The sequence below is a fragment of the Periophthalmus magnuspinnatus genome, chromosome 14 (genome assembly GCF_009829125.3).
Source record: "Periophthalmus magnuspinnatus isolate fPerMag1 chromosome 14, fPerMag1.2.pri, whole genome shotgun sequence".
In the NCBI taxonomy this organism is placed as follows: domain Eukaryota; kingdom Metazoa; phylum Chordata; class Actinopteri; order Gobiiformes; family Gobiidae; genus Periophthalmus; species Periophthalmus magnuspinnatus.
Genome location: NC_047139.1, coordinates 21,702,178 through 21,722,403, shown reverse-complemented (window position 1 = coordinate 21,722,403; position 20,226 = coordinate 21,702,178). Strand labels below are relative to the sequence as shown.

Sequence of the window (20,226 nt, the reverse complement as noted above, 5' to 3'; positions counted from 1 at the left end):
TTCTGGTAACCTGACCTTGGAGCTTAGCAAAACAAAATTGAAATTCTGTCAAGTGGACACAAGTTTTAGTGGCTGCTTCAGTTCTGGTCAGACACTGCTCTATATCTGTCTGAAGAGCGGGGCTGAAACTGAAACTAAGTAGGCATTCAAGTTGAGTTTACAGTGCACATCACAACCTTCTAGAGTCTAGGTATGTGGATTAAAGCAGAACAGTGCAGATTTGCTGACCTTGTTTATAAGAAATATTTCAGTAATAACTGGGCCAGTTCCTACTATTCTTACATGACGTTTCCACATAAAGGGGGGAATTGTATAAAAAAAGGAAAACTGTAAATATATTTTTCACAATGGCTATCAGAAAGTACTGTTAATATTAATCAAATACAATCACTTTAAACCATAATATCTGTGACAACAAATATCTCCATCCGTTTTTAGAGGGTTTAGATATTTTCCTAAATATAATAAGCCTACCTGTACACTGGCTTCTTTTTTTTGTAGCAGCCAATAGACAGGGTTCATTCATCCTTTATTGTTATGGTCATGGAGCAGGTCTAATTCATACTCATAATACATAAAACTGTTTTGCTATAAATACATAAGTGCAAAAGAAGACACAGTAAGTTCACATTTGACTGTATTGATACTTTACAATTGAATATAATAAATCTATATACTTGCCACAATATACAGTGCATTCTTTTACAAAGACAGTACACCATTGATAAACAAGACTTTGAGCTTTGTCTTTTCACACTGCATGTTTTCTGGAAAGAATCATTAAAATATTTCCATACACAATATGGTAAATGATTTATGGGGTGTGCGGATAACACTGTGGTGCAGTAATCTTAGTCGATTACTTAAAGAGATATTTTTTATGAATCCTCTCCTTAGACAAATGATTATAGTATGATATAGTTGTGAAGCACTGTCCAAAACAGAGGACACTAGAGCAATGGCAATTCTAAACGTGTCTTCATTACAAGAGGGCTACAGGAAGTGCAACTCTGCAATCTTTAAAAATGAGTGTCCAAGTAATAAATGAGAGGTAAGTTTGTCTTAATACGTCATTCATTGTTCATTGCAGCCTTCCATATACACAGGCTTAAAATAGATTAATGTGGAATTGTTCAATTGCTGTCAGTATTCAAAGTGAAAAACAAATATCGTTCATTCAAATTCTTAGTGTGTTTAGTCCTGGTTTGAGCTCAGTTTAATCCTGGTGTCGGCTTGGTTTGGTCCTGTTTTACTCCTGGTCTAGTTCTGGTTAGGTCTGGTTTAATTCCAGATTTAGTTCTAGTATGAGCATGCCCTCAGCTGAAAAGGAAACTCACAGGAAACCTAGACAGACACAGGAGCACATACTGTGCACACACTTCACACTGAAAGGTCCCGTTCAGAAATCACACCCAGGATTTTGCTGCTTTCAGGCAAGTCTTCCATTGAGTCATGATGTTACTCAACAGCTCAGATCAGAACTTTGACAGCACTCGAATCAGATCATTCAAGAAGTATATTCAAAACTATGTCAGGCTTTTCTGAAAACAAAGTCAGTACCAGAATAAATTTGATCATTCAGCAAAACCTGTGAACATAAATGGCTACTGATGGATGGATTATGGCTATTGTTTAAAGTGGCAGACTCACAACCACACTCTCCAGACCTGACTCCAGCTGAGGTTCTAGCGGGGTCCAAAGGATGTGGAGAGGCAGCAGACACTCAGATGAGACAATGAGTTACAGTGACATGGGCTTCCATAAGACCAAAGACACTCCACTGAGGCAAAGGGATTCAAATGAATACTGAGCAGATATAAACAGTACACTAGACAAGCAGGGATTGTGTATTGTGTATTATTATTCATACAATTAATAATTGTCTATAAAATATGATGAAAACAACTGCTGTACTGTGTGTGTGTGTAATAATCATACATACAGCATTTGACTTTTTAAAGTCAACCAGTGAGAGAACAAAGTCATTATAGTGTTTTGGTACTGACTGACTAGCACCTGTATTCACCTTTATAATGTTACCTGCCATACTGTTACCTGTGACAAACAGCATTCAGGAGATGACCTGGACAGACTGTATAAAAACATTACATTCTCCAGCTAAGCCCGCCTGCAGTGCAGACATGCATGTCTCTTTAAGAAAACCATGGCAGCATTTGAAGTATTACATTTCTTCTCCACCGACTGTTTAGGCAGGTTACATTAATGTCCTGCACGTGTTTATCAGTGTCGGCAGTTTCCTCAGAAGCCTTGAATATGGCAGTAGGCCTCCAAGCTGGAGAAGAGAACATACAAGAACCACAATCCAAACAAAAGTAGTGATGTGAGAATCCTGGGAATCTTAGGTCCTCCAAGTTCACCACCTATGGATGGCCTTCGGCGTAACATCAACACTCCCATACTGAAGAATGCAAAAATGGTGAATAATGTGACAGAAAAGGCGAGGGAGCCAGGATCCACATGGAAGGCCTTCCCTTTGATTTGCCAGTACACAGCTGCTATAGACCAGGCAACTCCGATTCCCAAGAACACATTAACTGCATTACTTCCCGTCACGTTCCCCACCGAAGCGTCCGCATACTGGTCTTGAGTGGCAGCCACTTTACTGGCAAATGTATCTAGGAGAAAACACCAGTTTATTGCTGTGCTATCTTGTAAATGTTTGTTCATTCCAAACAGCAGAAACTCACCAGGAAGTGAGGTCCCCAAAGCGACAAACACCACAGCAGTGACAGTGTCCCTCAGGCCCACGGTGCACCCAAAATGCGAGGCCAAGTCCCCGATAATGGCAGTTAGTAAGCCAATGACACTGATGGACACGATGAAGCACGCCCAGCCATTCCAGTATTCAGTCGGAGGAACAAAAGCAAACAGAATCTTCCAAAAAAGGCACAAAATATGCATGAAATAATCAAAGCAGGACGGCACTCGCTGCTCCTCTCCTTCCTCTTCATCACCTATTAAAGTGAAACACGAGTTTGTTTATTTTTGAATGAAAAAAGAGGAATAAGATTACATCATACCAACCTGCACTGACAGTTACTGCTTCAATGAACTGCTCTCTCCACGAATGTGTCCCAAGCACATCTGCTAGATTAGCGTCTTTTATAAGCTTGTCCACAGTGCTCTGTCAAAACAGAAAGCTGCATGTAAAAGTATTCTACAGTAGTTTAGAACATTATATGTATTATAGCAATACAGATCTATCCATCATTCATGTCAAATGGGGTTCTCTGAAAGCAGTAGAAGTAAGACAGAAGTAGCAGCAGACTTGATATGCATGCACAGCATTCCAAGCACTGTACCTGATCTATTACTCCGTTTGGAGTCTGATGCAAAATGATTATGAACCAAACAAACACATATTTTAGATGCAAACACTTTACATATTTATACCCATAAATCATTATTACATGTTAATAATGAGGACCATACATACCTTAAACTCACAAGACTCCTCAATAATAATTTCAAGCCTGCTGTGCTCTCCTAAAATGGGTTTGCCCATTTCAGAAATCCTCCTGGCCTCTTCCTCTTCAGGGGTTGGGTTACCTGTCAGTGGACAATTTGAAATATATAAATCCTTTCAACTGGAGTAAGGTAAGGTGAGGTAATGTGGAGGCAACAAGCAATGTAACAAGCAATGGTACTGTTATCAGCAAGACAACATGCTCACATAGCGATGCAATTTTTCATGTTATACACCCAAAACCAAAAGGACAAAACAGAGAGAAAATAAAAGAAACACTAAAATAGTCAAACCAAAGAAAACATTTTTTGGTTCAAATAACGAACAAAGTGTTTTAGTGAAAGAAATTTGTGCAACTGCCAGCAGTGTGTTAAAATCACACGTTCTTACCCTGGTTCAGCAGCAAGGCTGTGAACAAGTACAAAATGCAGTTTACAGTTCGATTTTACATTAAGTAAAAGTGACCCTGTACAGGGGGAATAAGTACAAGTATTAAGTTAAAGAAAGTTATCATGAAAACTACAACACACATTTAGTATCTTACTACTTTGTCTTATATTTTTTGTGACAAAAGAACCGATAATGCTCTTTGTGCACCACTCAAGAACATTTGCATAAGCATGAAGATTAATTTCAAATTTACATCTTAAATGGTTTCAGTGGCTCCTCTGCCTTAATGATAAAACCGCTCATTTGAGCACATGCTATGTTTTGGCATATGCACACCTCAGAATGATATTTTATAAATAGGAAAAGACGAAGTTTAAATCTGTCAAATGGACAAATCGCTGGAGTGAAAACGTTTCGTCCAAGCTTAGATGAGCAGCGAAATGTCTTCACTCCTACAATGATTTGTCCCGTTGACAGATTTAAACGTCATCTTTTGCTATAGATCAGACCTGGACGACTGAGGGATTACACAGACATTTCATAAATACCACTAGCACAACATTTAATTAAAAATTTAACTATTTACAATTAATAAAATAAAATAAAAATCCCGTTTTGTTTATTTGCAATTAAAAGCTCAACATTTCTACAGTAAAAACACGTAGGTACTATTCTATGCTTATCAATATACATATTATACTACAAATTAAAATCTAATAAAAATGGCATGGACAGGATGATGGCAAAGCAATAAAGTGACAGGGTCAGCAAAGGGAGGAGTCAAATCTTGTGTTACACTTGGGGCTCATGTGTTCCTGTGTTACTGGAGTTATTGTTTTGATACTTGATCTTAAGCCTCCTACTGTACATGCTGTGTGCAGTACTGTACTGTGCGGGTGTAAATGAGACACCCTCATTACTTAACATGCTATGACACATATACATATGATGCACAATACATATACACTACATACATACACATATATATTTTATACACACACACACTATATATATAATATATATATATATAGTGTGTGTGTGTGTGTGTGTGGGGGGGGGGGGGGGGGTGTCTCTACAATCTCTATAATCTAAAACATTAACTCACCCGAAATACCACGTTTCAGCCATTTTGGTTCCTCCAGCACAATGAAAAAGTTTTCCTGCTTCTCGTACTCGGACACATTTATTATGTGCACCTGAAGTGTCTGACTGTAGATATACATGAAAAAAGATATATGCATTTACACACATATTTGTATTACACCGTAAACAACAATCACAACAGGGACCTAAACAATTAACGAGATTTAAATAATTCAGTGCTAGACATACGGCACCTCTTCTAATCAGCATGTTTAGTTTAAACATTTGGACAGTTTAAGTACTTTTGTGAATGCTGTTTGGGCATACTACTTATTTTATACTACTCACTTAAAGCCATTTTCAATAAAAATCATATAAATAAATCACAAATAACACTTTTTGTATTAAACCAATTGAGGAGCTACACGACTATTTTTATCATCTAGACAGCAACATAAAAACACATAAGGTCTGGCCTGTTACATAACTGGGCATTTCCTTAAGTGCACAATTAGTCCATGTGCACACACACCTTATATGAGCTGAAAGTTTAATGGTAAAAGGAGCTGGCAGCATCCATGTGGGCCAGTGGTTCCCACACCTGACCACAAAGGGGGATTATCTTAGAGTCAAGTCAGCAGCTAATTCACCTGCTGACAAAAAGCACTCATATATTCAAGCGAGGCCAGAACTGTCCCATGATACACTCCCTATAGGGCCGTTTGATTAGGGAAAACATAATAACAGTTATTTAAAAGAAGATTTGTTTAGAGAAAAGGTGGGGCATCAGCATGCCTAAAATGAAGAGAACAAATTGATGAAAGAAAAGGACATATCTCACAGAAATATAGACTCTAGAGTAAACATACTCTACAAGTAGAAAAGCAACATGTACGTGCACATTGAATGCACCTAAAAGTTAATTTTAAAAATCTTGATTATACTACTATGTAATCATTTAGACTGGGCAATAATCATAATTGCATTTCTTTTTTAGTAATTTCAAATAATACAATTTCAATTACAGTGGTCCCTCGTTTATTGAGGGGGTTACATTCTAAAAATAACCCGCTATAGGCGAAATCCGCAAATTATTAAATATGCTTTAAGGCTGTAAAACCCCTCACCACACACTTTATAAACTTTTCTGAGACAGGCATTAACATTTTCTCACATTTCTCTCTTGTTGAATTAATTAGAAGTGAGTCATGCGTATCTCACAGGGCCTCTTCTTCCCGGGGCTACTTCGCTGTAGTGTTGATTGAACATTTATGTAAATTTGGCTGAACGCATTCTGTACTGTATAGGAGACACGGCACGGAGGAGATTGATTAACAATGGTCTACAGTCCCTTAGCCAATCAGGCAATCAGGACGCAGAACACAATGCGCATTCATACACTGTAAAAAAGCATGCAAAATTGTACAAAAAAAATCAGAGAAACAGCGAGACCATGAAAGGTGAACCGCATTGTAGCGAGGGACCACTGTACAACAATCAAATCTGACAGAACTCACGTGGTCTGTTCATTGGGGAACTCCAGCTCTCCTTTGGTCTCCTCGTAATCCACTCCGGACTTAGCACTGCCGTCTTCGGTGTGGAAAGGCACACACACGGTCCCTCGAGAGCCTGAGTTTCTGGCTACAGTCACTGTGAGGATCCCTGTGCTCTCGCTGACCCGCAGCACCTGCTGGCCAAAGCTGAAGATACCAGCATGGTCATCATCTAAGATGGTGATTGTCGCCACATGAGGCTCCGCCAGGCGACCCTTTGGAGGAGATCCTAAACCCTCTGAGCCCCCGTCGTCCAAGCGCAGGTTCTGCAGACGCACAAAGAAGTGCTCGTCCTCCTCAAAGATGTCATCATCTAGTATTCCCACCTGTAGGTACAAAGACAAGTATATTTGATTGATTGAGTTTGATTTGAACACTGTCAAGGAAAATTAGAATAGCATACATTATATTTTCACAATAAGACACCCTCTCTCACCTTGATCTCCTTTCGATTTTCACCCGGTTTAAATATGAGGGTGCCTTCAGTAAACTCGTAGTCGGCTCCAGCATTTGCAGAGCCATTTTCAGTACAATAATCGACGAGGAAGGTGTTCTGTCCGGTGCCCCCTTCCAGGACCACCCAGAGGCTCAGCTGTCCACAGTTTTCTGTGCACTGGTATTGGGCGCTCTCAAAGCAGATGTGTGAGCATGTGGCCAGGTCGGCCTCTGGAGCGGCAGCACTGCGCCGCGCGTGGTCTGCTGCATGTTTCCTCAGAATGTTCCCAGCCCCGATCATCATGCGTGTGGCCTGGACACGATAGAAAGCACGGCTCTTCTTCTGATGAACCAGGGTCGAGTAGTTGGCCATTTCAATTAACTGGTCTATGTCTTTGTCTGGGTGTTTTTCCTTCAAGTCCTTCAGGATTCGGACTACCTGCCAAAAATCAAGAACCAAAAGTAGGCTGTATTTTAAACATTGTATGGTAGCATCTTGTAAGTCTTTCATTATTATGTGCAATACTCAAGTCACTTTATGGAGATGTTATATTAGAGTCTATTTTTTGTTTATTTTTTAAATTATTTTAAGCAATTTATCTATTATCTTGTTTTATTGCATGTACAATTTTCCTTCTTTAACTGTGTGGTGCAATACTGGAATTTCCCCACTGTGGGACTAATAAAGGCATATCTTATCTTATCTTATCTTATCTTAGTATCCTCATACAATATTCTACAACTCTGTCTAAAGACTATTAAGATAGTAGCTGTCTAGACTTTTTCCACTCAGATTCCTCCTGAGACACATTCAAGTCTAATATTTCCATTCATTTCAATATAAAACTTCAAAAGCAACATTTATGGGCTGTGTGGGGGAGTTTTTAGGAGTCAAGACATAAGTTTACAGGAAAATAAATGTGTTGAATCTAATCGGTCTTCATAATACCGTCTCAAAACTAAAATCTATGAAAGATGCTGACCAGAACAGCAGATCAAATATAAAATGTGGTTTTCAAAGTCATCTATTTACCTCATCTTTATTCTGATCTAATTCATTTCCTGTCTGCACAGAGACCGTCACACTGGAGGAGTTTCCCGGGTCAGAGTACTTTCCATCCATGATCACATCAACACTCTTGGGAGCCAAGTCGCCCTCCATTTCCACGACAATACCATGTCTCTTGTCGGCTCGGTAACGTTTGTGCATGTATTTATAAAAAAGAAGTCTACGGTCAGCAATCCAAGCCAAGATCACACACACAGGGAAGTAACACAGCGTCACTATGGCCTCCCAGACCTGCATAATACAAGACAATCATTAGCGGATTACAGTTTAAAGTGAATATGACAGTTTAAACTACTTTCACTCACTTTCTCTAAAACAAGGTTAATTATATTATTATATTACATTTAGGTTTTACTAAAAATCTTGCCTGGTTTTGTCTAGTTTTTTATTTATTTCATTTTGGCACAGTTTATTGTTACACTTTCTGGTTAGACACGGGCAGCACATGTGACATACATTGAGGTAATTCCATAACTGTCACCTAGCAACCATAATGTAAGAAGGGCCAAAACTTGTCAAAATTACACAATAGTTATGATTAGACTATGAAACAAAATAGAGGGGTTTCAATTTATTTTTATTAATGTCAAATGGTCACATATTTATACACCAGTATACAGAGAGGTCGGTTAAGTGTCATCCCCAAGCACACAACAGCAGCATTCATCTGTGGGAGCTGGAATTATGCCACCAACCTTTGGGTCAGTGGACAAACACTACCAACTGAGCCATTGTCATCCCCAAATATATTAAAACATGAAATAAATAATCTGTCAGAAAAATATGTTCCTGTATTTTGGATGGAATTTTCCATATTAATAACATAGGTGGGAGTATTCCATTTTAAAACGCTGTGCTACTTCCTGTATTTTAATACTTTTCTTTTCAACTTTTTTCCACAAACTGTCACTTAACTTATACAACTATGATAAATATTTACAACAGGTACTATCTCACCAAAGTAATCATTAGAAAAACATGAAAACCTGTCATACACTTTAAATATTCATATATAAACTTTGTAACTGCCATATAAACACATACCTCTACAATCCCCGGTGAGATGACAGCCAGAATGAGGTAAAGCCAAATATAGGCAAAGATACTCCAGAAAGACGTGATAAAAAACACACGCAGGTGCTTAATTTTGCGAGACTCTCCAACTGGGATTACCCACACGCAAATGCCAATTATCACAAACATATTGAAGGCTGCACTTCCCACTATGGTGCCAGGCCCAAGCTCTCCTGCATCAAAGTTGTGCCCACACACCTATAAACAAGAAAGCAACATTAACTTTGTAAACCTTAAAATAACTGGCAACACTTCATAATAACTACAATATTTACAGTCTTAATAGAGCGTGAATATTGATTAATAATGATTTAGGCCTAGTCATTTTTTATTTTGTGTTAAAATTTCCTCCCCACCCTTAACAATAGGGTCTTAAGGAATGAGCACTACAACTGAAATTAAAACAGATAAGGCTTAGTTAGTAAGTACTTTAAATTAAGTCTATGCTCCTAACTCTAACCACCGAACAAAGAAGTGGACTAAGGTGTGAAATCACCCAGTGTGAAGTCACCCACTGGGTTCACTGAGGCTAGTGGTTATTGGGGAAAATCTGGAGCCGAGTTCCATATTTGGAATTCCGACCACAAGTATCATAGCAACGAAAGAGCCAATCCGCAGTGAGGCTGTTAAAAGTAACTTTCCGTCCCCCTGCACCACTGGTTTAGCAGGGAGCAGGCACTAAGCAACGCTAGCGGGAGTGACCTCTGTCTCTTAATAATGTTTATAGTCTCATTTACGGACACAATAGCAAAATAAAAATCCCAGGATCATGTAGAGTGAGTTAAGACCAAATGACAAGCCTGACAGCTGCAGTTACAGAGAGGGGCCACAGTTTTTCCATTCAAAGTGAACAGGATGTGATGGAGCCCGAAGCACGCCCATGCTCACTTGCTATTTGAAATGTGGATGCTCAGGGTTAAGGTGTCAAGTAGTTACTAAGCCTAAATCATTCTTAGTCCTTTGTTAATTATGATTTGAGACTTCATGCTTTATCAAGGCTAATTTAGGTGTATTATAAAGTGTTACCAAATAACTCATTAAGCACAATTTGTACCTCAATAACAGACAGCAGGATCTCTGGTGCAGAGGAGCCCAGAGCCATCAGCGTGAGGTTGGACACAGTCTCGTTCCAAATGCGCACTGTAGTGACTGTAGTTTCCCCATTCGGTTTTGTAATAGTCACCTCCTTTTCCTATCAAATATTTGTTACGTAGAGTATATGAGGATTTTTAAAGGTGCACTATGTAACTTTTCTGATGGAGGTTACACCAACTGCTTGTTTCATGGAGAAGCTATTGTTTTTCCTGGAATATTCCAGAGTATGGCACAGGATTTCTTGAAGATAATCTTGTGGCAAAGTTACAGGTCAGATCTGTGGAGAGGTGACTCCACTTACCGTAGGTAAGTGGAGTCCAATAAAGTCATGTATTTGGAGTCCAATAAAGTCATGTATTTCACATTCAGTTACAGGCATGTTTAATGCCATGTCAGAGAAATGCCACCCAGTTAGATACTCTACCCTTTTTAATGTTTCATAATTGTATTAATGTTGTTTTTATTGCGCTTTATGCTTTGTAAAGTGGCCTTGGGTGTTAGAAAGACACTTATACACGCTCACCATCTTCAAAAAATCCCTGAAAATTCACCTGTTCAAAACTGCCTTTAAATAACGGCATCTCCTCCTTTATCTGTTCCTTTCATTTGTGCTTTGTCTTGAACTGTGTGAAGTGTCTTTGAGTGTAATGAAAAGCGCTATACAAGTGTTATGTATTATTATTATTATTGTTATTATTGTTATTATTATTAAGAAATGGACACAAACAGATGATGGACCCCCAACCAGAAAAGTTACACAGAGTAGCTTTAAATTAAAATCAAATAAAGCAAAAGGTTAAATAAAGTGAACTGTATACCTGAGAGGTGATGACTTCTATTGAAGCCATGAAGCGGTCGGCAATAATGGATACACCCAGGAAGATGTACATGAGACTGAGGAAGTAAACTATAGCCCTCCCTGCCTGCTCCCCCACTGGAGGGTTAAGTGGCAGCCAAACAGGGAGCAGGATGCCTGGTTTACACACCACTTTGCCAGTACACGTTCGCTTCCCTGAGCCCGAAGAGTTTCCCAAAGGCTGGGGTAGTGGGGGACCGGAGGCTCTCTCCACAACCTGCGGCTTCATGGAGCTGCAGGGGACAGGGAGGAGGAAGAAAAGGCAGAGGAGGCAGAGGACGATGATGAGAGCAGACTTGGGAGGAGTGAAGAATCTCATGGTGATCAGGCAGTGTGAAGGGTCAGCCACTAGGGAAAGATTCCTGAAAAAAACACAAAAGGAGGCACAATATTAAGCTCCATAGCTTCATATCTCTTGATGCTGTTGTCAAACTCTTATTCCCGTGAACCCATTCACGCTCTGTCTCAGGCGGTTAAGCCCAGCCGATTTAGGACCCCCCTCTCTGTAGATGGTGAGGTCTTCAGGCTGAAAGATGACTTGTATAAATAGGGCTTCTTGGTAATTACAGGTGTGGTTGAGGTGAGCTGTGGTTCACTGAAGAGGAGCAAAAGTGAAGACGCATGATCCTGCTCCTGAATCTTAGTTAATAATTTTAACTCCATAACTCCATATCTTGTGTCTCGTCTAATTTTGGGGCTTCTGGTTAATTAATCTGCAAACTCCACATAGATACAAAGCCAGAGGTTTTTCTCATCTCAACTGGATACTAACATTATTATTATTGTCATTATTATCATAGGGACTGTAGAGTTCCATTGCAATAAAAAAAATAAAAAATAGAGTCAATAGAGTGTGATTCATAGTTAAATGCTCAGTCTCTTATGAAACAAAAGGCCATGAGCTGTTAGCCCGCCATCATTTATTATCTGCTTCCTGAAATCAGGGCTTAAGCTTGAGGACTCGTCCATTACAACAGATGCATGCAAGTAGTTGGAATCAATAGAGCATAGATATAGGCATATGGAGTTGTTGTTTGTTGTTGTTGTTGTTGTTGTTGGGGCCCGGTGTGCGGGTGGGCTGTGACTCATGCACCAGTGCACTGCGGTTCAATGAAAGCTCTGGGTCCTCTCTCTCTCAGAGCCCATCACCTCCACTCCTCTGTACAGGTGACACTCCACTGTTGTACATTGTGGACTGAAACAGATACTCGGTGCTGCATCTTTGATGGTGCCTGAGCTCTGCCAGCTCATTATGGAGTTGTGATTCAGAAACACAGCCCAGAGGTCCACAGTGTCGTATTTCACTTTCCAAGGTCTGCTATGGTTACCACGGCCTCAGACAGAGGGCCATGTTACACCAGGCTGCTCAAAGAGGATGGCAGCACCAAAAATAACTTACCTGTCCTCAGTAAAGAGACAATACAATAACATGATGTTGCAAGGGATGCATTGTTCACTGAGCATCATATGTGACAATGAATGAATGAAATGAAAAGAATATCACAAAATGTCTATAGAAGATGCTTTCCACATTAAACAAAATGTTAGCATAAAATCAATGGAAAATCAATGAGATCTATGTCAACATGAAGAGTAATCCCCGAGAGGACAACAGCATATTTGCAAATCAAAAGTCTGCAGTGGAAAAATTGTATTATTCATTCATGTATTCACCTAAACATAACTGGATATTTCCTCCTAACTCTATGCATCATTACCTATGATCTGACAGTGTACTGGCCACTTAGAAGAATAACAATATAGGATAAACTAAGAGGAGGACATCATTTTAAAGCCAGTCCCTTAATAAAAAAACATTGCTCATAAGCTTATAAAATGCATTACATTTCACACTCCACACACTGTTACATGAACATCTCAATGCTGAGCTTTTCGGTGTGCGGGCTTACAGGTGGGAGGGGCTTAGGTGTTGATGGGGCTGTGGTCTCTATTGCCACTTAGCGCACATGAACAGTGAGCTGGCTGACAGCTCTTCTCCCATTACTGTCTGTGACACAGCCACGATCTGTCAGCACCACAGATAAGTGATTGCCTGGGATAGGCTTACCCTGATAGGAGTGCCAGCAAAAAAGGGAGTTAACACCTTTAACAGTTTAGTGTTTCCTGCTTGTACCCTGTTGGAGGGATAAGGGGTGCTCTAGTCTGTTATAAAACAATACATTTGCATTATTTCATTTATACAACTATCATTTCTCAGAGGTAGTTAAATAGACCCTTTTGAAACAAGCACTTAGGAACCACACCTATTTTTGTGATAAATTATTTCCACAGTGGATCCAAAAGTGAAGCCATGTTTAATTATCAGCAGGCCATGACTGACAGAACCCATTACAAGCTTCAACATAAACCTGCTTTAGATCAACCAATATCACCTTTCCTGTATGTGAACCTACCTGTTAATGGTTTAATTGCGCATTCGAGTTAAGTATCAGTTTCACAGGCAGCCAATAAGAGCTTGAGTTGCTCTTAATCTGAAAAACACTGTCCCCCATTAAGACCAGTGTTCTGTGCAGAGGTCATCTGAGAAGCTGTAGAGTGTACTTAAAGGACAAAGTCCTGTGCGAAAACATGTTGTTTGTGAGTAGACTGACATTACTTGTGATCATAATATAAACAATGTCAGAAGTGCATGCAATCAACTTATTAATGTAATCAGTAATGAAACTGAATGCCCACACAGTTAAATTAAACACTGTGAAGTGGAGTGGAGTCCACAGCCAGCAGAAGCACCTTTGTGTAATAAAGGCCCAGTACATCACACTCTTGATTTCAGTTGGTAGTAGAACCAATTAATAACCACTTCCATCCACGTTCAGGAAGTCAAAGTCCCATCTTTCTGTTTGTAACAGGTAAAGAAAGCAAGAAGATACATCCTTTTAATAAGTAACACTGGCGTTGGCACATGTGCACTTGTCAGTGAAGCTGAATCAGAGTGTAAACTAATCCCAGTGGCCATGGCAGACAGATGCACAGAGAGATAGGCAATGGGTCAAACCACTAATGTGTACTACACCTTTTATGCAATTCACTGTAAAATTCTGAAGCTGTAATAGTTTTACAAACAAAACATTTGATGAGGCCAAGTCAATAAAACTATCACTAAACTAAAGGCAGCTTTTACTCACAGAAATGCAGATCAATTCACGTTTTAGATCACTATCACTGCAGTCTAATTTGACTTATGCATTATGCATGACTCAAAACAAAAGCATAATACAGTGCTGTGAGCATTGTTTATAAGGAGCTGCACAATATTTTGGGTCAACAAAGCTGTCAACAGTGTTTCAGTAAATCAGGTTAAAACAGCGACATGACTGTGTTATTGTGTACTGTACAGCAGTGCTAAACATGTCAACTAAACTAGATATATATTCAAAAGTACCAACAGATCATAGAGACCGCAGTCTTGGATAATTTCATCAATAGAGCTTCATAGGTAATCAGCTAACAGGAGTACAGACTTGAACATATTTTCATTTTGATCTATAACATCTTGATGAATGAGTGGCATTTTTTTATATATATATATATATATATATATATATATATATATAAAGAATGAAACATGGTACGTCTCCTGACGTCAGTCACTCAATCAGTCCCCTGCACTTGATAATTGTTTTTTGGCTGGTCTAGTAGGAGATATAGAAGGTGAAAGCAAACCCTAGTCTCATACAGTCTCTGCTTGCTCTGTGTCCACCAGGTCAACATTAGCATCAATCTGAACAGCAGCAGTGCAAGCTTGGCTAAACACAGGCTTAGCTTACAGCATGGCGGGCGCACTGCCATACAGTTCAGCTCCTCAAGTGATCTGCTTTCAAACTCTGTCTCTGAATATAAGCTGTTTATCCTGCACTGGACAGGGAATCACACTGCACATTTCATGTGCTATGTGCCACGTGTTAAACCAAAACAGAACTGTCGTATTAGACCTGCAAGATTTAATACCAACACATTTAGCTGGCTAAAGTTCACCACAGAACATACAACAAGCTTAGGTCCAGACTATGGCCGCATCAGCACTCTGATGAGCCTCACAGTGGTATTAAAGACCGCATGATATCAGGACTTCAGTGGCCCTGTCAAGGTCGCAGGGTGGATACAGAGGTCAGGCCTCCTCTTACCAGGTTGACTCTGAGGCACACTATCCATTCGACATCTGTGGCTCTCTTTGCACAATGTGTTTAATACTACTGAATATTGCGTTACAACTTTCCTTTGCTCCGTTCTGATGTTAAACAGCACTACTGTAAAGACATGCACATGCAGAGTCAGGCTGCAGGGGTCTGGAGGTGACCATGATGAGGTTAGACACTCTGACAACAGCAGACAGATCCTCGGTTTTCCATTACCACAGACACTCTGCCCACTGGGCAGCCCTGTCATCTTAGAAGGAGCAGCATTCTCAGCTTTAGCCGGGACCCAGACGGTGACAGCAATTATGCAACATTCAGGATAGGCCAAAAAACACCAATAAAAGACAAAATATGAAATATGGAAAGATAAGTAGATGCACTGGAGATCAATTGGAAATAGTGACAAAATGCTTGGAAGAAAAAAAAGACTAATAATTGCCAGGTCAGAGTTAACAATTTCCCTCCAAACAGAACAGTGAAGCAGCCTAAAGAGTAACAGGAACGTCCAATGGAAAGTCCACAAAACACTAACCATATTTCCGACTGAGTGCTGCTGTTTATTCTCTCCAGTTTAAACAGAAAATGTTCACCTAATGTGCAGCGGCAGCCAGCGGGCCGGACACACAATAGACTCGGGCAGTCAATGAAAACAAAACAGGCTCAGGCTTCCACAGCCACACAGGAGACGGCTCAATACTATGCTACGCACAACTCACATACTACGACTCAACAATCTATCGCAAATATAATGTAGAAACTGTTTAAATAAATTTAAGGAATAGTAATAATATACTGGACGTCTCTATGCTAAGTTAACTCTATGTGATCAGTAAATCTTATGGTCTCTGTATATGTGTATATTACTGTCCACCCTGTGCCCACTTAAGACCCAAAGTCTAAAGATAGTCAGGCAAAAGACACAAGCAGAAGATTAATGAATAACACAATATAGTAATTTTAAAGACATATTAAGCTTTTTACTGATATTTAGTCATATACGTAGATCATTCTTTTTTGTGTCATTTTCATTACATTAGTAGAAATGGGTCTATTGGCTTTTGGGTCTATTGACTTTTGTTGCTGGTCACTTTTCTTTTTGGCTACACAGCATTTTTGATGATGACTCATAATCTACGATTTTTAAACAATTGCAAGTAAATACAGACCTGTGAGCAGGGATAGGTACCCCAAATGCAGGACAATATGGACTTATCAATCAAAATTAAGTTCTGTGTAAGCTAATGGTTAAAATGCTTAAAAGCTCATATAATCGCAATATACCTAATTTACATATATGTTGTTGTAAATTGTGCATCTAGATAGTTTTATTTATTTCCCTTGGTCTAAGATTGGTAAAGAAAATTATAAAATGCAGCAACTTTTATATTTACTGATAATGACAATAGAGCTGAGTGTTCAGTGGGCACTTCTGATTCCAGTACTAAAACTATATACATTTATATGTATGTATATCCCCAACGCAGTGACAAGTGCACTTTAAAATTTGTCTGACTCAGTATACATGTAATCGCCCCGGTCTCTATTCAAATGAAGCGGACTTAATCAGTGCAACATTAATGACAAAAGAGGAGAAAGTGATCTGGATCCGTCAGGGTAAAGGAGAAGGCTCTATAGGTCTTGGCTTGTGTAGCTCTGGGGATGAAAAGGTTTCAGGAGGCCGTGCGGGTGACTGTGCAGGTTTACAGATTGATCTTGGGGGGAGAAACGTGAGAGAAACGTGAGGTGTAGTATGGCCCTTTGTCCAATAGCACCTGTGATGGCGCACATGTCTCTGGCTGCATACAATGTGGAAGCATTGGTTTACCTGAGCGCCACATAAGTGCAGCCTGCTAGCATTTCAGGAGACATGAGGAGAATGTAGCAGTGAAGACAGCTTCGATTTATAATAATAATAATATAATAACAATAATAATGCATTCATCTTGTATATTGCTTTTCCAGACATTCCTCAAACTTGTGTACTACGATTTCTTTGAATGAATAAAGATTAGGCCAGTAAGTAGGCCTGTCAATATATGATAGATGGAACAATATTTTTTGGGGGTCAATATTGATCGTGGATACTTTGCTTCTTAGCAGTAGTGGGATATTTTTGGCTATTTTATTTGCAATATGATAAGATTTGAGCAGAACAACTCATTATAGATATAAACTAATTACTCAAGTGTTGCATCCTGCCATCTACTTATTTCAGCTTTTTAAAATATTGTACATTTAGAATAGTTTATTGGGGATAATTCTGCTTTAGAGCTTGGTTTTAATATTATCATTTAGCTTCTATATTTACTTCAGCTCTATAACGCATGTCAAAATTTGTTATGTGACAGGTCTAGCGCTAAATAATTATAAAGGAGTAAAGAAGCAGATCACAAAAATGTCTGTATTGCAAGGGCTGTAACTGACTAAAGACATGACTGGAAATTGCTTAGTCGACTAAAAAGGGGTGTGGAAAAATCTCTCAAAACTATTACACATCTCTATGTATCTGACCCAAACTGCACTCACAGAAAAAGTACTAGGAAACAATGTACTTATAAAGTTAGATTAAACTTGTGAACCATGGGTTTAAGGTGTTTTTACACATAAATACAAAATCTTCAGCTAACTCACTCACTCACAATTTTCCAATTTCTGCCCCATATAAATCTCTATAAAAAATTATGTTGCCTGATACAAAGGGAATCCATTGAATTAAATGACTAAATGTCCAGAACCCTACTGTATTGGTAGCAGTATTGTATTACTAACTACTTGTATTTCACAATGAATAATTATTCTGATTAAATGAACAATATTATTCATTCATTCATTCTGGGTTGAAGGAAGTCTCTTAGTTTCTATCTTCAAGGCACTCAAAGAACTTTACACGCAATCAAACACACACCCTCACACATCAGTTTACACAGACAATGGGACACAAGAACTCAATTCATTCTGTGGGACCGCTCTACCATTGATGTTTATGCCAGGAGCAGGATTCAAACCGCTTACTTTTGTATCAGGGGACAAACACTAACTGAGCTACTGTCACCAAGGTAAAGTAATGTAATACAGCAAAGTTATGGTTTTCTGGCAAATCAGCAAAGTGAAACTAAACCTTAAAATTGGACTTTAAATGATAGAGAAATTCAAATTTTGTGATCAAGACCTGGTTGAAAAAGTTATTATTTCATTAAAGGTCTTATATTACACAGATTTGACTCTGGTAAGCCTTAAGCCATGTTATAATGTTGTTACGTCCTCAAAAATATACCTGGAGTTATAGTTTGTTTCATTCACAGTTGTTTAAGTAATCCTGCATTATTAGTCTGTCTACATCCCCAAAGCTCAAAATGCTCAGTTCTACCTTGTGATGTCATGAAGTGGTAATTTTCAAGTTAACAGCTCCCTTTACGTTCTGTTCAGTAGAGTTTGGCAATTCCATACCTGAAATCATCCAAATGACTCTAGTGAAGGTGCATGGAGTTTAAAAACACAGTCAGAAAATAACAATATGGGCACTTTAAAGGTGTATTTGCGATACTTTAATGTTTTTTGTGGCATATCAAAACATCACAAATCAGAAGATTAAATAGTTGTAAAATAAAAGCTAGTATTTATGTTTACAGACAATTTTCACAAGTGTAAAAATTCGAATTGAGTGAACCAACTTGCACACTCATCGCCCACACAGCAACACTCAGCTCCTTATGGCCAGTCGAGATGAAGGAAACAGCACTTTGAATTTAGTAAGGCCAATGTGCTGAATAAATGATACATAAATGGTACTTTTATGCCAGTTAAATGTCAGCTCTGAAGTTCATGCCTCATCAGAAAATGTCAGGGAGAAAAAGATGAGAGAACTTCTCCACAATAAAATCAATAGAGAGGCCATAAGAGGAAATAAAACATCAATACACTTAAGACATCAGGGGCATATAGATCCACAGCTTTCACTTTAGACTTATTATTCCAGGGATCTGTAAATAATTAATACATTTTATATTGGTTCCATATTGAGGGTTTCTGAACATTTAGAAGATATTTAGGTTTGAATTACATGTCATGGCAGTGGTGTTAAATTCTAACTATGAAACTCATGTGCAGTAGTAATTAAATTGAAAGCAGCTGATAGGAAAAATGTATTCAAATAACTCCTGTATGCCCACATTACAAATCATCTTAGGAGGTGGTTAGATTAAATTCCATTGAACAACAATCTATTTTGTGCGGTTTTGTAGGGAAACATCTGGGGTTCCTGGTTAGTATCCAGAAGTACTCGAAGTTATAAGTTCCAATGTAGATATAGTAAAACAAATAAACCAAATGAAAGGGGATGGGGATGAACTAGCATGCAATGGTAGCAGCTGCTGTTGTGCATAATTGCAAACATTTTATTTTCATATGGGAATAACTGGATACAGATTGTGATCATTCAAATGCCTTTGCTCTTAGGTCATCCTACATGTGGTTCTTTTTACGTTTTTTACGCAACTCTGCACGCAGCTTGCAGAGTGAGGTCATTAGCAACTGACAAATTCATTCAAAACTTCACAAGCAGCCTGAATACTATCATATTTTTACTTTTTAATACATCCGAGTTTAGCTATTTGTTGCAAAGCTGAGATGAATGTAACGGTCTGCAAAAAACTAACAAAAAAAACAAAACAACAAACTTTACGCGCGCCTCTCACAAACAATTGTATCACGTTGGCTGAGACCCACCTGCTTAAAATTTACCTTAGTTTTATGGCACAGCTCCACCGCAGACTGTCATCGCCTCTGAAGCTTGAGGAGCCAACTCGTGTGAAACTATGTCCACGCCGCTGAACTCAGGAGCGGAGAGTTTCCCCCCCTTGTCCTCACATTGCCGTGTCCACTGGCTGCACTGATGCTCTTGAGCTCACGCCAGACCGGGGATGATGACGTGCCGGTTTCACTGACCCCTCCCAAACTTCGCCAAAATAACATATGCTAATTAGTAACGCGATTTGTTAATGTTTTTCTCTTGAGTTAGACTTGGCATT

The 20,226-nt window shown here is 39.0% G+C and overlaps 1 protein-coding gene across 4 annotated transcripts; it reads right to left on the bottom strand.

The window, feature by feature from the left end:
• Positions 1 to 676: 676 nt before the first annotated feature.
• Positions 677 to 20,188, bottom strand: LOC117381285 (sodium/calcium exchanger 2-like). 4 transcript variants are annotated; one of them, XM_055226342.1, is made up of 13 exons: positions 19,940 to 20,188; positions 11,005 to 11,404; positions 10,146 to 10,283; positions 9,062 to 9,289; positions 7,982 to 8,248; positions 6,950 to 7,387; positions 6,478 to 6,839; positions 4,983 to 5,086; positions 3,878 to 3,895; positions 3,458 to 3,570; positions 3,046 to 3,145; positions 2,709 to 2,975; positions 2,037 to 2,636 (listed from the first exon to the last, which is right to left on the bottom strand). In XM_055226342.1, exons 2-13 carry the CDS (start codon positions 11,359 to 11,361, stop codon positions 2,260 to 2,262), a joined length of 2,769 nt encoding a protein of 922 aa, XP_055082317.1. In that variant the 5' UTR covers positions 11,362 to 11,404; positions 19,940 to 20,188; the 3' UTR covers positions 2,037 to 2,259. The 4 variants fall into 4 exon arrangements, with proteins under 4 accessions (XP_055082318.1, XP_055082317.1, XP_055082319.1 ...); XM_055226343.1 differs by lacking the exon at positions 3,878 to 3,895 and having other exon boundaries at positions 677 to 2,636; XM_055226344.1 differs by lacking the exons at positions 6,478 to 6,839; positions 6,950 to 7,387; positions 7,982 to 8,248; ... (2 more) ...; positions 11,005 to 11,404; positions 19,940 to 20,188 and adding an exon at positions 5,493 to 5,634.
• Positions 20,189 to 20,226: the final 38 nt, after the last annotated feature.

Bases quoted from the DNA above. Each gene is read 5' to 3' on its own strand.
- LOC117381285 (XM_055226342.1), bottom strand. From the start codon at position 11,361: ATGAGATTCTTCACTCCTCCCAAGTCTGCTCTCATCATCGTCCTCTGC. The intron at 7,388-7,981 runs GTAAATAGATGA...GATTTTTGGCAG, and splicing joins TAGATCAGAATAAAGATGAG to GTAGTCCGAATCCTGAAGGA. The intron at 5,087-6,477 runs GTGAGTTCTGTC...GTATATCTACAG, and splicing joins TTCCCCAATGAACAGACCAC to TCAGACACTTCAGGTGCACA.